The 23,275-nt window shown below is 37.0% G+C and overlaps 1 protein-coding gene across 18 annotated transcripts in view; it reads left to right on the top strand.

The window, feature by feature from the left end:
- NRXN1 (neurexin 1) overlaps positions 1-23,275 on the top strand; it is a 1,252,733-nt gene that overhangs the window by 207,390 nt on the left and 1,022,068 nt on the right. Inside the window, 1 exon segment of one of the 18 annotated variants that reach the window (NM_174404.2) lies at positions 13,056-13,066. The exons of the other annotated variants lie outside the window; for them this stretch is intronic. Coding sequence (NP_776829.1) covers positions 13,056-13,066 — 11 coding nt within the window. 18 annotated transcript variants of the gene reach the window in all.

Below are 23,275 nucleotides of genomic sequence, written 5' to 3'. Positions count from 1 at the left end.
TATTCTTTGAAACTCTGCATTCAAATGGGTATACTTTTCCTTTTCTCCTTTGCCTTTGCTTCTCTTCTTTTCATAGCTATTTGTAAGGTCTCCTCAGAGAATCATTTTGCCTTTCTGTATTTCTTTTTCTTGGGAATGGTCTTGTTTACTGCCTCCTGCACAATGTCATAAACCTCCATCCTTCATTCTTCAGGCACTCTGCCTATCAGATCTAATCCCTTGAATCTATTTGTCACTTCCACTGTATAATTGTAAGGGGTTTGATTTAGGTCGTACCTGAATGGTCTAGTGGTTTTTCCTACTTTCTTCAATTTAAGACTGAATTAGTCAATAAAGAGTTCATGATCTGAGCCACAGTCAGCTCCCTGTCTTGTTTTTGCTGACTGTATAGAGTTTCTACATCTTTGGTGGCAAAGAATATAATCAGTCTGATTTTGCTATTGATCATCTGGTGATGTCCATGTGTAGAGTCTTCTCTTGTGTTGTTGGAAGGGGTTGTTTGCTATGACCAGTGCATTCTCTTGGCAAAAATCTATTGTCTTTTGCCCTGCTTCATTTTGTAGTCCAAGGCCAAATTTGCCTGTTACTCCAGGTGTTTCTTGACTTCCTACTTTTGCATTCCAGTCCCCTATAATGAAAAGGACATCTTTTTGGCGTGTTAGTTCTAGAAGGTCTTGTAGGTCTTTATAGAGCCATTTCACTTCAGCTTCTTCACCATTACTGATCAGGGCAATGGCTTGGATTATTGTGATATTGAATGATTTGCCTTGGAAAGAAACAGAGATCATTCTGTCATTTTTGAGATTGCATCCAAGTACTGCATTTCAGACTATTTTTTTTGTTTTTAACTATGATTTCTTCTAAGGAATTCTTACCCACAGTAGTAGATATAATGGTCATCTGAGTTAAATTCACCCATTCCAGTCCAGTCCAAAACTAAAATGGACTGAAATGGGTGAATTTAACTCAGATGACCATTATATCTACTACTGTTGGAAATGACATTCTGAGTATTAAAAATGAAAATAAAATTGTTTTAGCAATTTCTTGAGGTGAGTTGCACATACCCAGCTGCATCTGGTCTCAGTATTGCTGACAAGCATTCTGTCCACACCTCCTTCCCCATAGGATCTTCTAATTTATTGTCTGTCACTTAAAAAAAAAACAAAGGTATCTATAGCTAATCTGTATATATTTATATTATACTTTAACCTCCTCCCTTGCCAAAAAAAAAAAAAAGACTTTCTCTTTTTTCTTATATCCCTTCTGTTTCTCTGAATAATCATTTTATCCTTTTTTTGTTTCATACGTTTTCATACAAAACAGATCCACTGCCCTTAGAAATAACCCTTACTTGAATTGAGTAATGTGATGTAGTACTGTGACATTCCCTGCCCACTTAGTATTTTTCTTCTGTCTTTTACCAACTCTAGCCCCTCTGCATACCCCCCACCACTGCCAAGTGTGGTGATTTGAGAAGCAATGGGTCTGGTGGATTGTTCAAGACACAAAATGAATGTATTCTGGAAGTGGAGATTAAGGATTCCCTGGACCCACACCCAAATATAACTGCGAATCTGCCTATGTGAAGCAAGCCTTGAGCCGGAGGGTGGGGGAAAGAACTTCCTTCATTCACTACTTAAATTTTCTTAGGTCTTTGTGTTGAAATAGTGACTTAGAACAGGATGATAAAGGCCTCAGCATAATGAAAGAAAGATGCTATTTGCTTTAAGATCTCCGTGGAGATAAGATTTATCAGCCAGGCTGTTAATGACTCCATCAGAAGTTTATCTCTGAATTGCACTTCTTATCAAGGAGGGAGTGTACTTCACTCAATATTTTCATCTCAGAAAAATTGAATCTGTACTGATAGCTGCTCTCTGGGCCCCCAAACAAATCATTATTGCTGTGAGACTTTGCCAGGTGGGTTTTATTCTAGAAAAAAAATGGTACAATTTTATATTGAAAGCCTGTAATGCAAATACAGCCTAATTTCAACCGTTTTGATTTCTGATGTAAAAGCCTGAAGTTTTCAGATGTCAAAAGGCTTGAACTTAAATAGTCTGCATAGTATGTCTACAGTTATAATTGAATGATTTGCAAATACATAATGTAGTTCCATTGCCTTAGCAAAGTACTACTTAAAAAAAATAGCCTTTTAAAATATGTGATATTTTTCTTTGAGACTTCTGTATCTCCAAGCCAATCATTGCTATTAATCTCACACTGTAAAGTAAATTGTGTCTTATGTTTGAGTGCAGAAAGCTGTTTCTCAACTTAAATGGAAATCTCAAAGTTCAGATTTTTTTTTTCCTAACAAAAGAGTCTGGGTTTGATTCAAATAGCAGCCATCCAAGCTTGAAAAGGAGTCAGCACAGATGTCCTTGAGAATAATTGCACCCAAATACTAAGACAATGGTGCTGCTATTTACATCGATATTTTGTTCATCAAACCACATAGACATTTCTGAAGACACAGAGTTTAAATATATGTGTGTGTGTATATGTGTGTGTGTGTGTGTGTGTGTATATATATATATATATATATGTTTGCTTTATTTGCATTTTTATTAGCATTGTCTGTTGATGAATCGGTAGAGTTTAATTCAACCGTCCTGTTGAGTTCTAACCGCAATGAAACACTTGGCTCCAAAATTTGTCTTATTCCATTCTGAAAAAAATCTATGTGGATGAAACATGCTGAGCCTCACACCTGCTACTTCTAGGTGTTGAGAAAAGAAAGTATTTGCCTGTCAATAAAATGCTGATACTTAGCGCTGTAACCAACGCACCCAGAAGCACATGTAAAGGTAGAACAGAAAAAGATCCTTGCATCAGATTGCATCATATTAGAACAGGTTATGTAAGCCGTGATCTTCCAGTGTCGAGTTGAATGAATAATCTGGTTGCTAGGCTTTGATCTTAATTCTATTTGTTGTCCATTTCCATCTATTAAGCCTTTTATAAGACAATTAGATACTAAATTAAAAGGCACAGAGATAACAATTGTGTGAGTTCAGAAAGGAGGAAGATCATTGAAGAGGGGATAATCAGAAATGGCTTCCTAGAGGAAATAGACCTTGATGTAGACCTTGAATTGTAGGGTCATGGGAAATGATGAACCATTCTCCAGAGAAACTGATGCCTCTATCTTTTTCAGAGATGTTAGTCTCTGAGTATATACTTGTAAAATCTATATGTGAACTGTCTCCTCATTTTTCTCTTTAAGCCTGCCAAACAGTCTACAAAAGCATTGGTGAGCCACATAGTGTTCACCAGCTAGCATCATCCTTTAGAATGTGAAGGGAAGGCCATTTTCACACCCCAAATCGACTACTAAAAAATATCACTCGATTATCTATTCACTGAAGTTCTTTCTCAGCCATGTAATTGCCAAGGGCTTTTTTACTGACCTTTACCCCATCAGCCAAATTTCTTTCTCCCTCCTGAATTTATTCTGACAATATCAAATTCCTTTTCTTCTTCTTCCTTAAAATTGACTCAGAGGGCACATAAACTCAACTTGTACCTTGAATTAAATTTTTAAGTAATCTCTGAACAAAGCACCTAAGTAATTAAAATATCATCCATACCATTCAATACATATGTAACTGAAAAAAAGTCGTATTTTAAAAGTCAGTGTTCACATATAGATTGGTAGAGAATTTTGCAAGTTTGATCTAAAAGTAATTTTAGAACATTGGGTCCTTGATAGAAAAGTAAAAGGGTATTGTTCCCCATGGTGTCCCGTACACTGAATGTAGCAACTGAATGGGTTGGGCCACAGCTAGTTCTCTAATAATTATTCATGAATCAAAGTCTCTTGAGAATCTAAACCAGTCATGCCCATAGGAATTCCTACAAGGGAATGTGATATTATAGTGGAAAATAACTTGGAAATCAAGTTATTTTCTAAAAGACTGATGCCCTCAGATAAAAATTAAATGAATTAAAACACAAAATTAATAGATTTAAATATCATTAATATTTTTCTGGTTATGGTATTTGTCTAAGATAGCATAGTTCTAAGCAAAGTTAAATACCTCTTTCTATACATGTTGGCTAAGTACAAAATTAAGGGGGTAGTGTTGGTAATATATTGATACTAGATTTGTTCTGAATTAAAAACCAAGAATAAATTGTAGTTTTTTTTTTTTCCCCCACTGTATATATTACTCTCTATCTCAGCTTTTCTCCTGGAAAAGTTTTCCTCTTGCAGTCACTCTGATAGAGTACTCTCAATGAGAAAAACAAGTAAGAAGCTGCAGGTTGAAAGAGAAATTTGTTTTCTGAAGTTCTTTTAAAAGTGTTACCCATAAATTTGCCTGGCTGCAAATAGCCTAAGTAGATTTTTAATCTTTCTCTTGCCTTCTAGTTAGGAGAGGTGTGCATAAATAGTACTGGTCCGGAGAGCAGCTATCTTTTTTTAAGGTGATCATTTCCTCAAAGTCCTCTTGCATAGTAGGAGCTAAAAACACTTGTTATCAGACTGTTCTTCCCAGTACTTCTACCAGTTACTTCCCTGTAATCTAAATGTCACCTATATAGTTGAAGGTTATTATCTCTCATTCTGTCCTTAGGGAAAAGTGAGAACCACATGCTGTCCTCTGCATAATTATATGGTCCCTAACAAAATGCATTCTTAGTGGCTTCCCACAATGTTGAAAAATGACTACTTTTGCTCTGTTGCTCTTTGGGTATGATGGTTTGTTTTGTTTTGTTTTGTTTTTTCCCCATTCAGGCACTGCATGAAATCATACAGTTTACATGCAGAGCAGGTGAGAAGGTGACGAGAGGTATCATTAAAGCCATAACAATAACAAAACATTAAATAGCAAATTATTGTGAACACTTACCTGCAGCATTCTTAATGTAGTGCAAGTAAATGCCTAGTCTCTCCTTATTCTACTGAAATGATGTTTAAAATGGAAAATGCACACAACATGAAAGATACAAAATTTTAGAGTAAGACTAAGTAAGAATAAATTCTACATATATACTCTTCTTCCCAAACATGATTGTTTTCTGGTAATCTTCTAATCCCTACTTCAGTGTGTTCAGAGAGTACTTGAACTGGAACTGGGCAGCCAATATAAGAATAATTTGAGGATCTTTTTCACAACACAGGTTTCCTGGCCCAAACCCCAGACACACTGAATTCGGGTTTCTGGAGCAAGGACTCTCTAATCTATCTTTTAAATAGCTTTGTGGTGCTCACCAAATTTGAAAAAAGCTGTCCTGGTCCATTGCTTTCTTCCACTCCTATAGTTCATTCACATCACATAAAAGTTGGAAAGCCAAATAAAAATAGTTTTATTGTTATAAAAATATTATATTTTCAACTCCCTTGTGCCTGCATTAGCTGTGGAGCAGAATCCCAAGTGGAAGAAAACTGCAGGTATCACACCACTTACAGAAACCGCTTAAAGTTGTCAGGAAGAATGACTGTCTAGCTGTGTCAAGTAAGATTTGAATAGTAGTCAGAAAAGCAAAAGGCCTTTGGCTATTCTGCCAAGGCACCGAATCTCATTTTCCTCAAACTGTAATAAGTTTTCAGTGAGACATCTTGGAAGTAATCAGTCTATTTTTGTTTTTTCCAAACTGTGGTTTGAAATGTGTAAGCGTATATAGCTTAAAGTTAGGCTATTCCTATTCAGCATTTACTCTATTGTACTCTACTGTAGTGCAGACAAGATGAACATACACTTATGGTAGGTTTCTATTAGATTTTATTATTATTTTTCTTCCCTTGCACTTTCCTGTAGATATTGGTGTTCGGATATGCTTAGATGTTAGAGTTCTGGCATGAATGTAGAGGAGAGGTACCATTGTATTCTTAGTTAAGTGAAAAACAATTGTAACTTATGATAGGAAAAAAAGTGTGGGTGTGTGTTTTTCTTGTCTGTCCATTTTCTTTTTCCTTTTTGAATTCTAATATAATGTTTTATTAAATGACAATATGAAATGTGAGATAAAGTAACAAATTTCATAGCTCTTGAAGTAATAAGCTCCTGAGTCTCTGTGTTTAAAAGAAAGGGAAGTAACTATTGCTTTATCTGCAATGCTGATCACACAATTTCCTGAGAATGGAAAAAATTCCAATCTCGTCTTCTACCAATGAGAATTTTGCAGACGTTTCATTTTCAAAATTCAGTCATCATTTAAAGTAAGAAAATTACACTCATTGGGAAAATTTCATTAAAAACATTATTTTTGGAAAACTTAGTCTGAATAAAGCAAGAAATTTAAAAAAGTCTTTAGAACATGTGTTACAAAATTAACAGTTTATGTTGGCAGGACATTCCTATATTCTTCAGTTATGAGAAGATTTTCTCATTATGCTGCTCTATTTAAAGCTTGCTATAATTGACTTACATATTAAAAAAAATAATAGTGACAAGAACAGATTAGGGCGCCTATGGTTATGGATAACCATTTGTATAGAGAACTCTTTGCACAATTTTTCCAGTAAGGAATATGCTTAGTTGCAGGGAAATATCTGAGTTTATCACAAATGTGAAAGAGATTTCTTAAGTTCAAAGTCCTAATCCTATAGGGCTTCCCTGGTGGCTTAGATGGTAAAGAGTCCAGCTGCAATGTAGGAGATCTGGGTTCAATCCCTGGGTTGAGAAGATCCCCTGGAGAAGGGAACAGCTTACCCATTCCAGTATTCTGGCCTGTATAGTCCATGGGGTCACAGAGTTGGACAAAACTGAGCATGAAATGCCTGATGGAGCCACTGGCTCTATATTTCTCCAGAACTGGTTCTTGAAATAAGCTAAGACATGTATAAAGGTAGGTTACTACAAAAAATCATCTCACATATAACTTTTAATACCATCTGTCCTATAAACCACATTTCACTTTGCCAGTTTGGAAGTAAAACACACAGCCTAAGTGAAATCTGAGGTACTGATACAGAGAAATTTAAATGACCAGTTCCACTAGAGTGAGCCCTTGGAGAACTTGGATGTGAAGGATTCTTCCTCTCATCATTCTTCTGAGCAATGATAGCATGTTATTACAGTGCTTTCATGCAGATTTCCACTATAAATCCTTACTGGTTTCCGACTGTGAAATCGTTTTGTTCAGTAAGAGGTTGAAGAAATGTGAGCATGCAAAATGTCTCAAAGTTCCTTTCTGCAAGTAGTCAAGACAGTAGAGAAAATGGTCATTCCAAAACACTTATTCTGCAAAGAACCACTCCTCTCCTATGCCACAGCGTTTTTCTGATTCTAGGCTGTTTTCAGTAGTGAATACAAATAGTGAATTGAGGGGTGGGTTTACCTGAACAAACCAAATCAGACTATGGAATTTCCTTTCTGGGAGAAGAGTTTAGCAATTAACAGATACCTGCTTGTTCACATAGCATTTCACAAAGTGTTTTATGATATTCTTATTGGATGGCAAGAAAGTTGAACAATAGATCAGATTAGACAGAGAATAACATGAAATGCCAGTAGGTTCTGGGTCATATTACAATGAATATTTTCTCAAATGAATGCTTTGTATTTGTGATACATGCAAATGATTTTTATCGGTATTTATGTTAATGACATTACTTTGCTTTTACAATAATATTAAAATGTAAAACATGAGTTTGTTTAAATCGAAATGTCAAGCAAATACTGACACAGGTAGTATGCACATAGGAATAAGATATTAAATTTGATAGCCTGTAAGGTTTTTCCCAACTCTGAAATTGTATAAAAGGCAAATGGAACCATCTTTCTCCTTAAACAAAGGCATGATTAAATTACTAGACATATTGAACCAGAACTTAAGTCTTTTGACAATGAAAGAAATGACAGAAGTATGACTCTCCATTGGGGTCTGAGCAAATAGACAAACATATATTTTAATCATAAAATTATCTTTTTATTCTCTGTTTTGATTTACCAACAATAGTAGATGGAATCAGAAGCTCATCAATAGCTCTTCAAAGTTCAAGTGACCAGAGAAAAGAAAGGATCACTCCTATTCTTGTTTAGAATTCTTTCTCTCTTACCTTCTTTGTCTAGAGGGGATAAAAAGGGAAAAGAGGGTATTTCCCTTGTGTAGAATATTCTAGAGTCAATTTAGGATGGTGTTTCAGATGTCGTATTGTAGGGCTACCATATGGGAGAGTAGGTCCTGTTGCCTGGTCCAATCCCATGGGGCCAGCTTCTCTCCTAGCCAGCATTCCATTCACTTTCCATCTCTATATCCCATGGGTACCAAGAACTTGGCACATTTTCTCCCCTTCTGGCTATAACCATCTGCCCTTCCACCTGGGCTCCTTGCTGTTTAGACCATCAGTAATACAGCTTACCAGTTTCTCCTTCAATTTTCTATTACTGAAAAGACTTTTAAACTCTCTGAAATGTTTTCTGTCATTACTGATGATAAAAACAAAGACCCACAGTTAGGAGTACCTTAGTGTCTCTTTTCTTTTCAATTAAAGGAAATAATTTAAGCCACCATTAGGAAAAAATCGTGAATTATGAGGTCATAGTTGTATCTTATAAAATTTAAGGATCCTCACAGGAGCCTGAAAGAAGTTAATAAAAACAAGATAAAAACTCAGGCAGCCATGTTTTTGTTCTCTCTATCTCCTTCTCACCTCTTGGTCTCTCATCTATGTTTTTATCTGTTTGTCATTTTCCTCTGAAAGATCTTCTGTTGCTCAGGAATTATATCATTTTAATTAAAGCTAATAAGCCATACTTGTAAAGCAACTATATATATTTCAATAGAAAATAAAAACATAGTAATTTCCAAATTCCCTGAAAATCACACTGGTCGTCTTGTGTCAAGTGTGTACCATGATGTACAAGAGTGATTGGGGATGGGTCTCTGGATGCAAGCGTGGCAAATGAGTTGGTCCATTATGTCGCTGAGGAGAGGGTTCCTCATGTGTTTGGGAGCAATTTTCAGGGAAAGGAGGTCATTGCTGCTTGACAGTCCCCACTGCAGGGCTTGGTTGACTCTATGGATACAGAACCTGGGAACACAGAGGACTGACTATACTAGATCATTTTATATCAGGAACTTGAGCATCCAAGGACTTTGGTACCTGCAAGACAGAAAGATCCTGGAACCAGTCCCCTACAGACACCAAGGGGTGACTGTACCATTAGAAAAGGTAACATCCTACCCCTGCTGCTTTCCCTAAAAAACCATAGTGACTATTTTTAGAACAAAAGCAGGGGAAATTTTCCAGGCAATCACAATCAGGAAGTTTATTTTCCAAGGAAGATATAATGACTTGAAAAGTTCTCCTCTGTCAAGAAAACAAAATCTGGTGTTTTTGAGCATATTTTTGGTCTGTTTCATTTTAGTTACCATCTGACAGTGATTTTTACAATTCAGATATATGAAAAAAATCAGTTTATTCTTTGATATTGATTTTTTTAACAATGTGAAATAGTTTGCTCACTGAAGCACAAAACAGCCCTTTAAGCATACAGTTGATGAACCTTGACAAAAGACAGAGTTTAAAATTAAATATTCTTTAGATTCAAAGGGCTTCTTGTAGTCTAAGAAAGGGGAATAGGCAAATGGTTTGATTCCTGGATTGGGAAGATCCCCTGGAGAAGGAAATGGCAACCCACTCCAGTATTCTTGCCTGGAGAATTGCATGGACAGAGGAACTTGGCAAGCTACAGTCCATGGGGTCACAAGAGGCGGACATGACTTAGCAACTAAACAACTACCACCTAAGAAAGGCATATTCTCATTTGTGTATGAAATCAGATTAAATAGAACGAGCTACCTGGATTGTGATGTTGAGGATTCTGAACCCAGACTGACTAATGTGGGAGAGTCAAAATAATCATAAGGGGTAATAAACTGTACATATATCTCTAATGCACTTTTCATCTATAATCTGTTTTCTGAGATCCAGAGAAGGGAAATCGTATGACCACCATGGAAGCTCATATTTCATACTAGTTCCTTGTTAAAAACAAAGGAGGAGGAAGTCTGAATATGTGTTTTTTCAAAGATTGGAATTCAGACATCTGGTGTAAATGTGGTATGTGTGTGTGTGTGTGTGTGTGTGTGAGAGAGAGAGAGAGAGAGAGAGAGACGGTAGAAGTTGTAAACAGAGGAAGAAATGAAATATTTTAACCAAGAACTTTTCAGAAAAGCTTGGATCATTTTATTGGAGTAATTACAGGATCTTTTATTCTAGTTCAAATAAGTTGTCACACAGGAAGCAAGTGCTTAATTTATAAGACAGTATGTCAAAGAGAAATCATACCAAACAAGTTAAACAGATAAAGAAGAATTTATTCAAGATTACTGCAATAGGGGTCCAGGTAATTTCAATAGGAGAGATGAGTTCAACTTGACTTCACTGAAGCAAAAGGCACACTGGACTTTGGTGGGAGAGGTTGGTCAATGTAAATAGACCCTCTTGTTTCAGTGTTTGTTAAATTTAGGCTCCTCCCATCCCACAGAATAGGAGTCTATCTTTCTTGATGATTACATGTTAAAGGGATGACTCCCAGGTCCTTGAGAAAAAACATTCCTATGTTGTAGAACTGGCAAGAATTTGGAAGAAGATTTATTTTCTCAAAGGGGCAGAGAAATAATTTATAACTGCAAGTTTCTAAAGTAAATGCTGTAAGTAAAAGGGCATAAGGAGCATTCTTTAGACAGTAAGAAACCTGTTAAAAGTTTACTGAAGGGGATTTCCATAGAGGTCCAGTGTAAAGACTTTGCTGTCTGAGGTAGGGGCGTGTGTTGTGTTCGATCCCTGGATGGGGAGCTGAGATCCCACATGCTCGCTGCCAAAACCCCAAAACATTAAATAGAAACAATATCTTAACAAATTTAATAAAGACTATAAAAATGTTCCACATTAAAAAAAAAGTCTTAAAAAAAGTTTAGTTAAATTGAGGGGAATGTTAAAACTTTTGGGCCAAATTAAATTCTGACCTACAAAGTTCAGCATGCACATACAGTAGCATTTTAGGGAGGCTGGAAATCAGAGGGATCAACAGAGTTTTCTGGTGGTAGAAAGATTTGAGTTGTTCTTTGAAAAATCTTGTAAAGTAACTGGATAGCAAGGCATTTCCATCAAGAGCAGCACAGTGCATGATGAGAGGTAGGACACAGAAAGAGCTGTATGTGGAGAACCACACGGGACTTACTTTTCTTAAGACAAGGCTGTTACTCAGTTTTAGATCAACTTGAACAGTCTCCTTTTCTGCCATCCTATAAGCCCTGGATGCCATTGTTTTATCTTCCTCGAAGCTGCAAGTTTGGGAACTCACCAATGGGGTTCTCTCCCTCCAAGAGTGTGCAGTGAGACCCAGACTCCCTGGCACTTTACTGCCTGCAAAGACTGGCCTTGGTAGATTTGTTCTGTTAGTTGTTTCCTCCTGATCACTTTCAGGTCTAGACTCATACCAGATATGGGGAAATTCAGAACCAAATAAATCATATACAGCTCTTGAGTCCTTGAACTAGAATCCTTTCTGACATGATAACTGGAAACCACACAGGGTATTTCATTCAGGTTTTTGTTCCAAGGCTCCTTAGCCCTCAGTTTTCCTTCAAACTTTCTGCCACATCTAAGATTGTAGGTTAAAAGCAAGAAAACCACTTGCCCACCAAGCCAAGGCAAAGTAGTAGGGGCCAGTTCTTCTCAAATATGTAATTAGCATTTTTGTCCTGAATATTCATTGGAAGGACTGATGCTGAAGCTGAAACTCCAATACTTTGGCCATCTCATGTGAAGAACTGACTCATTGGAAAAGACCCTGATACTGGGAAAGATTGAAGGCGGGAGAAGGGGATGACTTCAATCCTTCAATCAATGGACATGAGTTTGAGCAAGCTCCAAGAGTTGGTGATGGACAGGGAAGACTGGCATGCTGCAGTCAATGGCATCACAAAATGTTGGACATGACTGAGTGACTAAACTGACTGACACAAGGTGACAGCCTGACCCATTGAAGGATAACTTTTGCAGGCAACACTAGGATTGGGAGGACAAATGGCAGAGTGCCAAGAGCTTGGAGCCTTGACTCTAGAGTCAGGCTTGGCTTTCAATCTAACTTCTTTCACCTTCTTATGCTGTGACCTTGATAGATTATAGATTCTCTCAGAATGCCAATTTCCTGAATTATTAACAAAAATGAGAGAATCATAAAATTATATTTTTGTTTTAAATTGTTACTTTGTCTTAAATCGTTGCTTCCATGGTAAAAGCCATGTGAAGAATTCAGTGGCATCACTGCTGCTGGGAAAACTTTTGTTTTACACCTATGATGTTTTTTAGAATGTTTTTAGGGGGTAAAATCTATCCTCAGCATATTTTTGAAAATATATAGAAGTCTTTTAAATGGCATGAAGATTTCTTATGTACAGTACATAAGTACATACAGTAGCATGAGTAGTACATACAGTACATAAGTACATACAGTAGCATGAGCTAAATATACCACACAATTCACATCTTAAAAGCAAGAAGCAACAACAACAACAAAAAGAGTTTGTTGCTTGCAGACCAGGAGTATTATCTGGTTAGTACAGTGCAGTGATTGGAGGGAGCAAATTGATTTGAGTGAGGAGCCTTCCTTCTTTTCAGGTCTCACACCTGACATTTTGAGAATTCTAATTCAGGACCCATCTTTGACACCTTATGTTGCTGAGAATTCAGTAAGAATTCAGTAAGAACATGTATGTTTGATTAATGCTTGGAAACACAAAACGATAAAAAAAACAACCAGGTGCTTGTATGTAAAGGTTACCTGTGGTTTTCTAGGGGGAAAAATGTGTGGAATTACTAACTAAATCAGTGGGAAATTTTGTCTAAGTCATCTCTACAGATTTCCTTTACTCTTGTCTCCCAACGGGCAAACCACATGCATTCTAGGTTTAATAAATAGCTATGCAGAACAACTGGGGAAGGAAATGGCAACCCATTCCAGTATGATTGCCTGGAAAATCCCATGGATGGAGAAGCCTGGCGGGCAGCAATCCATGGGGTTACAAAGAGAAGACATGACTGAATGGCTTACATACATGCAACACAACAGAGGGAAATGGGTGCTGATATGAAGACCATGTGGCAGTTTTTTTTTTTTCTCCCACAAACTCATTGGGTTACAAGAATTACAGAATACTTTTTTTTCAGTTCAGTTCAGTCACTCAGTCATGTCCGACTCTTTGCTACCCCATGAATGGCAGCACGCCAGGCCTCCCTGTCCATCACCAACTCCTGGAGTTCACCAAACCCACGTCCATCGAGTTGGTGATGCCATCCACGCATCTCATCCTCTGTAATCCCCTTTTACTCTTACCCCTAATCCCTCCCAGCATCAGAGTCTTTTCCAATGAGTCAACTCTTTGCATGAGGTGGCCAAAGTACTGGAGTTTCAGCTTTAGCATCATTCCTTCCAAAGAAATCCCAGGGCTGATCTCCTTCAGAATGGACTGGTTGGATCTCCTTGCAGTCCATGGGACTCTCAAGAGTCTTCTCCAACACCACAGTTCAAAAGTATCAATTCTTCGGTGCTCAGCTTTCTTCACAGTCCAACTCTCACATCCATACATGACTACTGGAAAAACCATAGCCTTGACTAGACGGACCTCTATTGGCAAAGTAATGTCTCTGCTTTTTAATATGCCATCTAGGTTAGTTATAAATTTCCTTCCAAAGACTAAGCGTCTTTTAATTTCATGGCTGCAGTCACCATCTGCAGTGAAGTCTGACACTGTTTCTACTGTTTCCCCATCTATTTCCCATGAAGTGATGGGACGGGATGCCATGATCTTCGGTTTCTGAATTTTTAGCTTTAAGCCAACTTTTTCACTCTCCTCTTTCACTTTCATCAAGAAGCTTTTTAGTTCCTCTTCACTTTCTGCCATAAGGGTGGTGTCATCTGCATATCTGAGGTTATTGATATTTCTCCCAGCAATTTTGATTCCAGTTTGTGCTTCTTCCAGTCCAGCGTTTCTCATGATGTACTCTGCATATAAGTTAAATAAGCAGGGTGACCATATACAGCCTTGATGTACTCCTTTTCCTATTTGGAACCAGTCTGTTGCTCTATGTCCAGTTCTAACTGTTGCTTCCTGACCTGCATATAGGTTTCTCAAGAGGCAGGTCAGATGGTCTGGTTTTCCCATCTCTTTCAGAGTTTTCCACAGTTTATTGTGATCCGCACAGTCAAAGGCTTTGGCATAGTCAAAAAAGCAGAAATGGATGTTTTTCTGGAACTTTTTTTCAAACAAATAGTAAAAATATCAGATATGCTTTATATATATATATACATATATATATACACATATACATATATATATATAACTGCCAGTTAAACAATAAACAGTGCTTAGTTTTCAAAAACTGTTGACATTTGTCTTGCCAGGAAACAAGCATCCTCAATAATGGGTATTATATTGAGGTGGATATCCTGTGATTAATATAGGTCGTTTACATAACAGAAATAGAGGGGTTTTAGCAGTGACAACGTGTACATATATACACACGTATATGTAGCATTGTCACTTTTAGACAGTGACCTCTTGTTTGGCTTGATTCCAATAAAGAATAGGAAGAGCTTAAATAAAATTAATTAAATGGCAGCATGCAGAGGCATGAATGTGGCAATTAATTTGATTTTTACAAGTAGCTTCTAATAAATGGAGATAGGAAAATCTAGTTACGGCTGGAAATTTTCAAAATCCTTCAACAATAAAGCTGTGTCATATTCATGACACATACTGATGTATGGAGATAAATTGCCTGTCACTTAGTGTGGAAGATACTGCTTAAGTTGTACATTAGATGCATATTAAGTTGTGTAGAAGCCTACATTTAGTCTGTCTGTTTCTTCTAGGTAATGTAGCTCATTCATAATGTCATCTTTTTGGATGTGCTGAAGTGGCTAAATGAGCATAGAAGTTATTTATACATTAGTCTGGTATGTAGAATATCACTGTTTTCCACTTTGCAGAGGGGCATAGGCAAAGTTGACAGGGCTGAATTTATGCAGACTCTAAAAAAGCAACTCTAGTTTTAATTAGCATGTCTTCTTGAATCTGGGATGGGACAGGGGGAGTAAATTACACATCTGAGGTGAAATCTTTGTCTTCTTCTGACAGCCTATTTATACAAATTGGATGGGCCAGCCTGCAAAAGGGAATGGTTCAAAATTTCCTAAAGTCTTTTCTAATATGTACTCTTAGATAATTAACATGGGATTTCTGCACAGCTATTCACTGTTGATGAACCCCCACTTCAAAAATGAATGTGATATGGCTTACTTATAGTAGGAAGAATTTTAATTGTCCACAGCACTCCTCTTTGGTGTACAACTACTAATCTATACACATGTTATCTAAAGTTGCATGAGGCATGGGTACAGAGCGAGTGCCCCATCTGATAAGGGCGCAGTAAGTATGTAATTGAATTTGGTCTTTCAGGCAAGCCGTGATTTGTCCTTCCTTTAGGCCCTCAGTGTGAGCCACCTTTCATTGTCATAATCTCTCTGCACCATCTGGACCTCTATAAAGATGTTGGTCTCAGCGGTGAAATGAAAGACAAGGAGGGTGCTAAATAAAACTTACATAGTGAGAGGAAATTGTTATTGTTGATGTTAATCATAAGTATATCTTTTGAGCTTTTCACCTTAGGATATTAAAAGATTCTCTCAGCATCAGTCTCAGTCTCAGTTTGGGGATTGATGGCAATGTTGCTGCACAAGGAGGTTAAACAGTTTGACAAATAACAAATGATGAGACATGAGATGTGTGTGTGTGTGTATGTGTGTGTGTGTATATATATATATATTACTCATTCATTTAACAAATATTATACATACCATGTAAAGATAATGATTTAAGTAGTATGACTATATAATCTGTCTTTCAATCTGGGACACTGGTAAGAATTAATGGAGGAGCTGTTAGTCATTACATCATATTAAAAGGCATGTAAACCAGGACCATCCTAGGCAAAGGAGGAAGCAGTACCACCTTATGTCTTGGCAACAAAAGATGCAACTAGACTTTAAAACTTAGAAGCATACCTCAAACATGCATTCTGTAGGTCTTTGTGCATGTGTCAAATGTCAAATTAAAATATTGCAGCCTTCCTTTACCATCCTAATTAAAATGGCAACAACCCTCAGGATCCAGTCCTTGCCCCCAGCCTTATTTTTCTCTTTATCACTTCCCAATATACCATTTAATTAATTTGTCTTGTTTCTTCTCTGTGTCTCTTCATTAGAAGATAAGCTCAACAATGGCAGGGATTTGTGTATGTTTTATTCATTACTTTATTCTCAGCATGTGAAGTAATGTCCAGCACATAGTGAATGCTAGATAAATACTTTCTGAACAGATGCATTCATCTATTCAGTTCAGTTCAGTTCAGTCGCTCAGTCGTGTCTGACTCTCTGCGACCCCATGAATCGCAGCACGCCAGGCCTCCCTGTCCATCACCAACTCCCGGAGTTCACTCAGACTCACGTCCATCGAGTCAGTGATGCCATCCAGCCATCTTATCCTCTGCCGTCCCCTTCTCCTCCTGCCCCCAATCCCTCCCAGCATCAGAGTCTTTTCCAATGAGTCAGTTCTTCACGTGAGGTGGCCAAAGTACTGGAGTTTCAGCTTCAGCATCATTCCTTCCAAAGAAATCCCAGGGCTGATCTCCTTCAGAATGGACTGGTTGGATCTCCTTGCAGTCCAAGGGACTCTCTAGAGTCTTCTCCAACACCACACTTCAAAAGCATCAATTCTTCGGCGCTGAGCCTCCTTCACAGTCCAACTCTCACATCTATACATGACCACAGGAAAAACCATAGCCTTGACTAGACGGACCTTTGTTGGCAAAGTAATGTCTCTGCTTTTCAATATGCTATCTAGGTTGGTCATAACTTTTCTTCCAAGGAGTAAGCGTCTTTTAATTTCATGGCTGCAGTCACCATCTGCAGTGATTTTGGAGCCCAAAAAAATAAAGTCTGATACTGTTTCCACTGTTTCCCCATCTATTTCCCATGAAATGATGGGACCAGATGCCATGATCTTCGTTTTCTGAATGTTGAGCTTTAAGCCAGCTTTTTCACTCTCTACTTTCACTTTCATCAAGAGGCTTTTTAGTTCATCTATTACTGATCATCAATTTTGTGTTGAGTGTAGTGCTAGATGTTAGAGGTACTAAAATGCACAAAAAATCTTTCTCTGCCTTCATGAGGTTTTCAAATTAATTCAAATTAATTGGAGGAATTAATTATTCTTACAAGTGAAATAAAAAATGAAACAATTCATGATGTCTATAGGTGTTTGTAAGATTTGTACCTTAGGGGGCTCCATAATTCAAATATTACCAAGAAATGTTATATAACTAAAAAGACTTTCATGATACTTTCATTTTCCTCTCAATTTTATAATAAAATTTTAATAATACTTTCTGTTACATCACTTTGCATATCATATCAAATGGGTCATTTGATAAAAATCAAGTATCAAGTATCAAATGGGTTAATAAGTCTCAATTTGACTTTGAAGATTCAGAAAACAGCTTTAGAAATTGGAATATGGCTGCTTAGAAAGAATGGAAAGGGAAACAGAATACTGATATTTATTTTCAGTTTTAGCAAATGTCTCTAAATAAAATAGATTAAAGGACTGAACTGCTGATGTACCTACTTTGAAAAATTTCAGCCTGTCAAGGCAGAGAGAAGCAGCCCTAATCTTGTAATCAAGAATGCCATGCTCATGCTTCTAGAGTTCTGTCAGTAGGAGCTGTGTGTTCTTGGGGAGCAAGACACCTCATCCTTTTTCTTCATCAGCTTTTTAGCTTGTTGAATCATAAGTTCTCTGAGGCTTCTGTTTCATAGTTTCCTAATGCTGCAGTATCAAAGTACCAAAAACTGAGTAGCCTGAAACAAGAGCAGATTATTTTCTCATAGTTCCGTGGACTAGAACTCTGATTGTCAAGGTATGGACAAGGCCAGGCTCTTGCTGACAGCTATGGGGAGAATCATTCTTTGCTTCTCCCAGTTTCTGGTGTTGATACCAACCAGGGTTCCTGGCCTTCCCCAATCAATAGAAATTGACTAGAGGCCAAACAGAAAAGTCAAGCAAGGCTTTATTCTAGCCCGTGCTACAGCAGGAGGGAGAACAAACAACAGGTTCCCTTGCTTGTTTGCTCACTGAGGGAAGGGTGAGCTTGTTCCTTATATGGGGTGAGAGTAGTGGTGTGTCCAGGGGGATGGAAGGGTGGCTTACTGGTTTGTCCACCCCTTAGGTGACGTTGTGTACAGGGGCAATGCATGATAACCTGCTTTCTGCTCCCAGCTCTTCAGAAGTAGTAGTTGAGATTTTTGCTCTTTTGTATTTTTTTTGCTATGATTTGCCTCAACTGTGCATGCATGCATTTTTTTTTTTTAAGTACCTTATAGTTTCTTGGTATTTTGTCACTGGAGGAGCAATTTATCCAGGTGCAAGCATTGCAGCACTGCAGCAAAGAGTCCCAGGTCCCAGCTTGTCTCAGTGTTTTCTGCTAACCCTTGGCATTCTTTGACTTTTGAATACATCACACAAATCATATGGGTATCTTTTCTTGTGTATCATCACATCATCTTCCCCCTGTGGCTGTCTGTCCCTGTGTCCAAATTTCCTTTTTTATAAGGACACCACGCATGCATGCTAAGTTGCTTCGGTTGTGTCCGACTCTATGCCACCTTATGGACTATAGCCCTCCAGGCTCCTCTATCCATGGTGTTCTCCAGGCAAGAATACTGGAGTGGGATGCTGTGCCCTCCTCCAAGCGATCTTCCCAACCCAGGAATTGAACCCAGATCTCTTACATCTCCTGTGTTGGCAGGTGGATTCTTTACAACTAGCACCATCTGGGGAACCCAGTCGTATAGGATTAGGGCCCACCCAGTGATCTCATTTTGACTTGATTGCCTCTGCAAAAACCCTATTCCCAAATAAGGCTGCATCCTGAAATACTGAGCGTTAGAACTTAACAAGAAGACGACAGTGGCAACCACTCCAGTACTGTTGCCTGGAAAATCCCATGAATGGAGGAGCCTGGTAGGCTGCAGTCCATGGGATCACTAAGAGTCGGACACGACTGAGCATCTTCACTTTGACTTTTCACTTTCATGCATTGGAGAAGGAAATGGTAACCCACTCCAGTGTTCTTGCCTGGAGAATCCCAGGGATGGGGAAGCCTGTTGGGCTGCCGTCTATGGGGTCCCACAGAGTCAGACACAACTGAAGTGACTTAGCAGCAGCAGCAGGCAGCTTGTAGAAGAACAGAAGATGTAAAATTTGAGCAATTTTTTTCAGCCATTTGTTTTCTACTTCTCCTTAAGATTAAAGTATATTAAGGTAATTTTTAGTTGTGTTTCACTCAGGAATGGTCTCATGAGGCTAGAAATGAAGAAAATTAAAGGACAGATAACATAATAGATTTCTAATTCAGTACCCAGAGTAAAGAAACCAATTTACTGTGGATTGCCATGAATTCATATTGGATATTTCTAGGTATACTTCTGATAAGGATTTCTATATAATTTGTTCTGTGTTTCCAAATAAAAAATAGAATGTTGTTTCTTTTTTATAATAACTACTACATTTTCATAAATGTCAAGCACATTTGAACCACTTAACTATGTTAAACTTATTCTGTCTCTTTTCCTGATTTATGCAAAAATATTGTATGCATCTCAAATCTTTCCTTCTTACTCAGCTACAGTTATAGGAAATGCTGTTCATAAATAGTATTGGTTTAATTCTTCATTATTAGGGTTAAATGCTTCTCAGGTATAGAACCTATCAAATTGCCAGTCAAACCACATAGTAGGATTTTTTGTTGAACGTGTTAGAATAGATAATGTATATCCTAATTTGTCCTTTTTTCTTATGATTCCAGTACTTTTCAAATATCACTCAAATCAAATTTGATTTCATTTCATACCTCCAGAAAACATATGGTCAAAAGAGTTGTGCAAATCCATTAGCACCTTGACATCTTCACTGAGGTTTAGGAAGCTGTTGACAGAAGCTGCTGTGTTGATGCTTCCATTGGGCACAGCTAGCATGCTTTCCTCTGAAAGCCCTGTTAGTGTTAATCTCTGATTTATGATGCTGCATGTTTTTAATACAGCAATTTTTCTGGAATCTTTTAACCAGAGATTCTAACACATTCCTGACCTAATTCACTTTTCTTTCTTTTTCTTTGGTAATAAAATTCTGGAGGAAGGCCTGTATTTTGACAGTGTGTGAGTGTCTTAATCACAGATCATTCCCCTAGCTTCTCTTCTAAAATATATTTTTTAAGTACATGTTTATTTTTGTTTTACCATTGTCATTGTTTTCATTTGCCACTTTCAAAGAGTGGCTTCCCTGAGACACGTGATTTGTCTCAGTGGGTTCAATCTGTTGTGCCCATGTTAAAAATCTTTCTAATTTCCTGTGGTCTTCAGGCCTTTGCAGTAGGAGTGATGGCAAAGAGAAAGGAAAGGGAAAGAATGTCAAGTTGAAAATCATGTGAGCCGACAGAAAGGTCTTTCTGATGATCTTCTATTTCACCTAGCCCATTACTGTGAATCAGTTACACACTCATAGTCTACAAAATGTATAATCCAACAAACATAATTTTTTAAGGCCTAAGATAGCTTCACCATCATACTATATTCTTCTCCATGCTGCTGAAATACGCCTCTGATTGATTAGTAGATCATTCAAAACCACATTTAGAGAACACCCTGCCACATGCCTAGCACATGACCAGGTATTATGATAAATTTACATAAATATAGAAATAGTACTTAATTTGGTACTTGTCATCTAGTAGACTTCATTTTTCTTGGCATCTTGTTTATGGAAGAGGTAATACTTTACTCAGTTCTTTACTTTCCCTCTGTTTTACTTAATGAGATTAATATAATAGCTCAGCATTATTTAAATTAACAAATAAAGAGAAATTCTTAGAGTGAGGCCATCGTTGATAAAAAGTAAAATGTCGAAGTATTGGAGTTTCAACATTAGATCATTAACCTATTTAGTCTGAATTTCTTGATCTGTAAAAATGATTCCTAAGAACTGATCTAACTGATAATAGTTTGTGAAACTTAGAAGAAATATGTTTTTAATAATATTTTTTTTCAGGTATATTTGCTATTATTTCAATAGACAATCATATATAATTTTCCAAATACTGAGGCTTTAACTTTTTTCATCATACCTCAGAAATGGCAATGTAAATAAACTGAAAGATATATTTGGAAAAGTAAAAACTTGATCCAGTTTCAGCTTTGTAGAATAGCATATTTTATAAAAATCATTATCCACATACAGTAAGCAAAACTATTAGAAATATGAAGTAGGGATATTTTTAATGAGTCTTTGAAAAGAATATGAATGCTCAATCACATGCTTTTATGAAAAATTAATTTTTTTTCACATAAAGGAGAAAGTACTTTTGGAGTCTTCACCAAAAGTGCAGGTAACTGTAGTACTTCAATAAGAGGAGGAAGGCATTTTGATGATTATATTGTCCTGTGAAAATTTTTAGAGCATCTAACTATTTGAACAAAATTAGTTATAAATATTCAGAATCCCAAAACATTTTTTAATTTGTTATAATATTTTGTTAAATGACTGGTGAGAAACACTTTAATACTTAAGTTGACATCAAACTACAAACTTTTCTATGCTGATTTAAAAACAATTGTTAAAAATCTGAGCTGAATGAAACAATCTAGCATCACTTATTGCCTAATAAAAATCTTTCAAGTGCTACTTCTTATCCCTCATGAACATTTCAGTCTCTAGCAAAGTATTTTGCATATTCCACATATCTGTTGGCTTAAAACACTTCTCCAAATTAAAGATATAGAGTTTTAAATTATGAATTTTTCAATTATATAAATTTTATATTATATATGTCAAATTTTAATTTATAATACGTTTGTTTTATAAATAGCTTTATTATATTAGTTTACTACGCTGCTTTAAATATATTAATATAGTGTATGGGAATATTGTTGTGTGCATGTGTGCTAAGTTGCTTTAGTCATGTATGTCTGACTCTCTGCGATGCTATATGCTGTAGCCAGCCAGGTTCCTCTGTCCATGGGATTCTCAGGCAAGAATAACTAGAGTAGGTTACCATGCCCTTCTCCAGGGGTCTTCCCAACCCAGGGACCAAACCAGTGTCTCTTATGTCTCCTGCATTGGCAGTGGGGGTTCTTTACTATTAGTGCCACCTGGAAAACACCATGGGAATATTAATTTATAATAAATGTGTAAATTACATATATCTAGAGTCACACAAATGTGATTATATATACATAAATTTCACATATGAAGACTGAAGTCACACAGATGTAATAGATCATGAAAATTACTGATCCTGTGCTAAAAGACAAAGTATGATTTATTATCATTTCAGGATTGATATCTTTAAATCCCAATTTTAGATATTATATGGCAAGTGTAAATATACTTATGAAGACACAATGACAAACTATACAAATAAAGAGTGACCCAATAAATAATTTTTCAATAAAGATTGAGGCTTTTGCTCTCAAAAGTCCAATGAATATGAATCTATGGACAGCCTTCAGGCTGTTTCAAGAAAACTGTCATCCTTCAGGCAGATATGGCACAAATGTATGTTTACTTTGGCTGGGTGTAGTGATTTTTCCTCCTTTTCCCCTGCCTTTTCTCTTTTCATTTGAACATCTTTAGGCAGAGCAGGCACTCTCCACTTTACCATAGGCCCTACCCCTCCGAACTTGACTGAATTCTTATCTTTGAGCATGTTGGAGGGGAGATCCCACATGCACATCATAGCCCTACCTTTTCCTGTAGACCCACTTGTACTGGAGAAGGAAACAATGTACATGTTTCTTAGTGGGAGGGAGTTGTCACTTGAGTGGTCAACCACAGTTATCTCTCAAATAAGTGAAGCACATACTTATCCCAGCCTCTTGTGTTAACTCCTTTTAGTGCATGTGTGACTAATAAAAAGAACTAAGAAGGAAAAATTTCTGATATTCCTGACGTACAGTTTATTTGTTGAGAAGGGAAAAGAAACAACCCCTATTGTACATGAAACAATATTTTAAAAGGGTAGCACTAGAAGTACAGAAAAGAAAAACAGTGTAATTGGTAACCGTATCCTTTACCCTTAAGGAGCTCCTTGTATAGTTGCAGAAATAAATAAGCATAAACACTAGCTACTAAAATATGTAGTGTGATGGTAGTGGGAAGTCAGAAGAGGGTGAGATTATATGGACTGAAATTATTCAGGTGT

The sequence above is a fragment of the Bos taurus genome, chromosome 11, assembly GCF_002263795.3.
Source record: "Bos taurus isolate L1 Dominette 01449 registration number 42190680 breed Hereford chromosome 11, ARS-UCD2.0, whole genome shotgun sequence".
NCBI classification, from domain to species: Eukaryota; Metazoa; Chordata; class Mammalia; order Artiodactyla; family Bovidae; genus Bos; species Bos taurus.
The sequence above is the reverse complement of the archived record's forward strand: the minus strand, read 5'-3'. Positions and strand labels throughout refer to the sequence as shown.